This window comes from Pan troglodytes, chromosome 8, assembly GCF_028858775.2.
Source record: "Pan troglodytes isolate AG18354 chromosome 8, NHGRI_mPanTro3-v2.0_pri, whole genome shotgun sequence".
NCBI lineage: Eukaryota > Metazoa > Chordata > Mammalia > Primates > Hominidae > Pan > Pan troglodytes.
The window spans coordinates 121,628,549-121,632,244 of NC_072406.2; the positions used below are offsets into that span (position 1 = coordinate 121,628,549).

Sequence of the window (3,696 nt, forward strand, 5' to 3'; positions counted from 1 at the left end):
TTGCTCTCGTCGCACAGGCTGGAGTGCCATGGTGCGATCGTGGCTCACCGCAAATTCTGCCTCCCGGGTTCAAGCGATTCTCCTCCCTCAGCCTCCCGAGTAGCTGGGACCACAGGCGTGCACCACCACGCCCAGCCGATTTTCACATTTTTAGTAGAGACGGGTTGTCACCATGCTGGCCGGGATGGTTTCGAACTCCCGACCTCAGGTGATCTGCCCGCCTCAGCCTCCCAAAGTGCTGGGATGACAGGCGTGAGCCACCGTGCCCGGCTACCAGGTTTGGGTTTCTTTGGTCAGAATCACGTTTTCACCCTGGCAGTGACTTGTCTTGATTGTTACTTAAGGTTTTAGATGCCACAAAGCGGTTAGGCTGTGAGGAAATGGAAGGGTACGGACCTCTTAAAGCACACCCGTTCTTCGAGTCCGTCACGTGGGAGAACCTGCACCAGCAGACGCCTCCGAAGCTCACCGCTTACCTGCCGGCTATGTCGGAAGACGACGAGGACTGCTATGGCAATGTAAGCTGGCCAGGATGGCGGGCGAGGCGGGTGGCACTGGGTCCTGCGTGCACTGGGCTTCATGCCCGTGCGCCAGACCCACGTGTGATTTGTAGCCGAAAGGGGAGGGTGTCTGTGCCACTGCGTCAGGCCTGCTGGTGGTTGTAGTCTTTGCTGCCGTGAGGCAGTGGCGGGTGAGGTGCTGGGTGGGTCATGTTCTCGTCATTTCCGTGGCCGTGGACAGGCTAGTGAGTTTCCACCCAGAGGGTGCCGCTAGAACCGGACACTGAGCACCCCCGGCACTGGCCCTGGGGTCCCACGTACGGGGCCTCCTGCCCGGCCTGTCGCATCTGCGCTTGGCTTGGTGCTTGTACAACTGTGTGTCCAAGATGCTCCAGAACACTGCCTGTCTTTCCACAGAAACGCCCGAGTGTTGTGTGCTTGAACTTTTGGGACGTGGTGTTGGTGGGGACACTGGTACCTTCTGCTTCAGTGCTGAGTAGGCTCTGAGGCTGCTGGTCTCCCAGCCTGACCACAGCCATGGGGTCTTCAGCACGCTTGGCTCTTTAAGCTTCTCGTAGAGAGCGTGGACCGTGTGCCCAAGGGACCGAGGGTGTTGTGAGAGGCAGGCATGTCGCCCAGTTCAGCCTTGTTTCCTCTGCGTTCCTCTTGCCACCTCCCCCGTGACCCCCTCGTACTTAAGTACTGTTATCATGCGATCCGTTTTTCTGGTTTGACTTCTGTCTCCATGGCTTATTCTAACTGGCACCGTGTACGGAGTTCCACTTTCCATGACTGAGGAAGTCCAGATTTTATTTATTTGTTTTGAGACAGGGTCTTGGTGTGTAGCTCAGGCTGGAGTGTAGTGGCGCGATCTTGGCTCACTGCAACCTCTGCCGCTGTGGGTTCAAGCGATTCTCCTGTCTCGCCCTCCCGACTAGCGGGAACTGCAGGTGCGCGCCACCATGCCTGGCTAATTTTTGTATTTTTAGTAGAGACAGGGTTTCACCATGTTGGCCAGGCTGGTGTGGAACTCCTGACCTCAAGTGATCTACCCGCCTCGGCCTCCCAAACTGCTGGAGTTTTAGGCATGAGTTACTGCACCCAGCTGGGAATTCTAGATTTTATCTAAAAGTCATCCACAGCTAAATTTCTGCTAGTGTCAGTTTCCCAACGCCCCTACCATGCCTCTGCTGCGTAATGCCCCTCATTCTCCCGACATCCTTTGAGCCCAAACTCTAAGGGAGCCAGGCTTGGGGAGCAGAGTCTGTGCTGCCTGACGTGGCCACCTGAAGCATTTAGGGACTGCAAACCTCCCTTAAGAGCCTTAAGCGCAGATTCCACAGGTCCTGCCTCAGGGCTTCCTCATGGGTGGTCTTCATTCCTCCAGGATCCCAGAGGAACCCACATATGGGACATGGCAGCTCAGGACAACACCCAGCCACCTACATGGGACAGGGCCACGCAGGATAGAGACAAGGAGACGAGGGCCTCAGAGAGACAGGCTTCCCGGCCCCGCATGGGTCCCGCACAGCCCCCTTCTCCAGCACCGAGGACATGAGTGGCTGCCTCAGAGGTGGGTTAGAGGTGAGCCTGGGTGGCAGGGCCTTGGTCTGTGTCTAGCGCCTGTTTCTGAGCCAATCCCACTAGGGGCAGACTGAGATAAAACGAAGCCTCGACTCGAGCGGCTCCACGACAGAACACAAGCGGCTGCCCAGAGAGAGTACATGTGAAAGACATTCCCTGCCAAAGAGACAGGAGTGGGCATCATGGCTCACAGCCTCAGAGCAGGGCCAGGGCTGGGCCACAGCCCCCGTCACTCCACACCCCGCGTGAACTCGGAGGAGGCAGGCAGATGCCGAGGCCCACAGGCCCAGAACAGAAACGGAGTCAGACGTTGCCCAGTGCAGACCGATGCGCAGACACGGACCCGGGGGAGCAGGGCCACACCCGCACGCAGGTACCCAGAAACCCTCAGCCTTCACGGCGAGGCCTCGGGCTGTTCTGAGCCAAGCCAGCACCGCAGCACACAGGCAGGCCAGCCTGGGCCCAACGCATGTGGGCGCCGTCCCTGCACCACGACCACTCAGAATGGAACACGGCAGCTGGCAGCAGCAAGCACAGTCCAGGTGATGGCACAGAGACATTCACCACCCTTGGGCTGTCCTTGAGGGAGAGCAGGCCAGGGAAACAGGCCATGAGGCACACCAAGGGCATCACCAGGCATGTGCCTCACACACCTGCTCAGACCACCTCAGTCACAGCAGGGAGGAGCCCCTCACACCCCTTGTGTCGCCAGCCAGAGCCTGGACAGAGGGAGCCCTCCAAGGAGCTGCGGCCAGGGAGGACCCCACACCCACAGGGTCCCCAGGCCTCCCTGTCCGGCAGCTGCACCGCTGCCCGTGGCCGCAGCACCAGAACTTCGGCCCCAGCTTCAGAGTACAGGGCCTGCTCCTCCCTGGGGCCCCAGGCTGCAGGCATCTGTGTCTTAAGTGGAGCCCTTGGCACCTTTGTCGGGCCCTTGCCCCCAAAGCTAAGGCACCTGTGCCCAAAACTCGGCTTACTTTCCTCCGCGAGGTCTCTGTTAATCACCAGCTTGCCATGTCTCAGGTAGTTCAGCACAGGCCCAAAGTAGGTGGGGTCTCTGTCGATTAAATAGGCGCCTGTTTCATCTTAAAGAGAGCAGAGCATGGTGAGTCCTCCGTGAGAAGCCGAAGGTTCCTGCAGGTCCACCAAGGCCCGGCCACCTCAGGAGGCTTCAGAGGCACCAGGTTACCCAGGCCTCTCCCCAACAGACCTGAGCCTGTGGCATCTCAGGAAACCCCTGACGGTGTGGCCACGTCCTGCCGCCTGCAGCCTAACCCTGACCAGCCACCACCCCAGGTCTAAGTGAGTTTAAGTCTCTGTATGGAGACAGCCTGGCTCTGCGTACTCCAAGGTGAGCCCACTGTGCCCTGGACCTCTGTCCTCACAACTGCAAGACCTCTAGGAAAACACACACGAAAACCTCACCCAGAGATGCCCTCGCGGGCAGGGCAGGGGTCTAGGGCTCAGCCTCAGAAGGACACCTCTGATGGCCACCAGCCTGGGCCTGCCCTCCTTGTGCCCGGGTCCTCCCCAGCCTACATGCAGGAATGGGGGGTCAGGGTGACAGGGGCTTCCTGCCAGGGGTGGAGAGGGCACCTTTCAGCAGGGGCGG

The 3,696-nt window shown here is 59.6% G+C and overlaps 1 protein-coding gene across 1 annotated transcript; it reads left to right on the forward strand.

The window, feature by feature from the left end:
* The first annotated feature begins 210 nt into the window (after positions 1-210).
* LOC104008300 (uncharacterized) lies at positions 211-3,175 on the forward strand. Its single transcript, XM_009459226.5, has 2 exons — positions 211-518; positions 1,888-3,175. Exons 1-2 carry the CDS (start codon positions 381-383, stop codon positions 2,056-2,058), a joined length of 309 nt encoding a protein of 102 aa, XP_009457501.1. The 5' UTR covers positions 211-380; the 3' UTR covers positions 2,059-3,175.
* Positions 3,176-3,696: the final 521 nt, after the last annotated feature.

Bases quoted from the DNA above. Each gene is read 5' to 3' on its own strand.
- LOC104008300 (XM_009459226.5), top strand. From the start codon at position 381: ATGGAAGGGTACGGACCTCTTAAAGCACACCCGTTCTTCGAGTCCGTC. The intron at 519-1,887 runs GTAAGCTGGCCA...TCATTCCTCCAG, and splicing joins ACGAGGACTGCTATGGCAAT to GATCCCAGAGGAACCCACAT.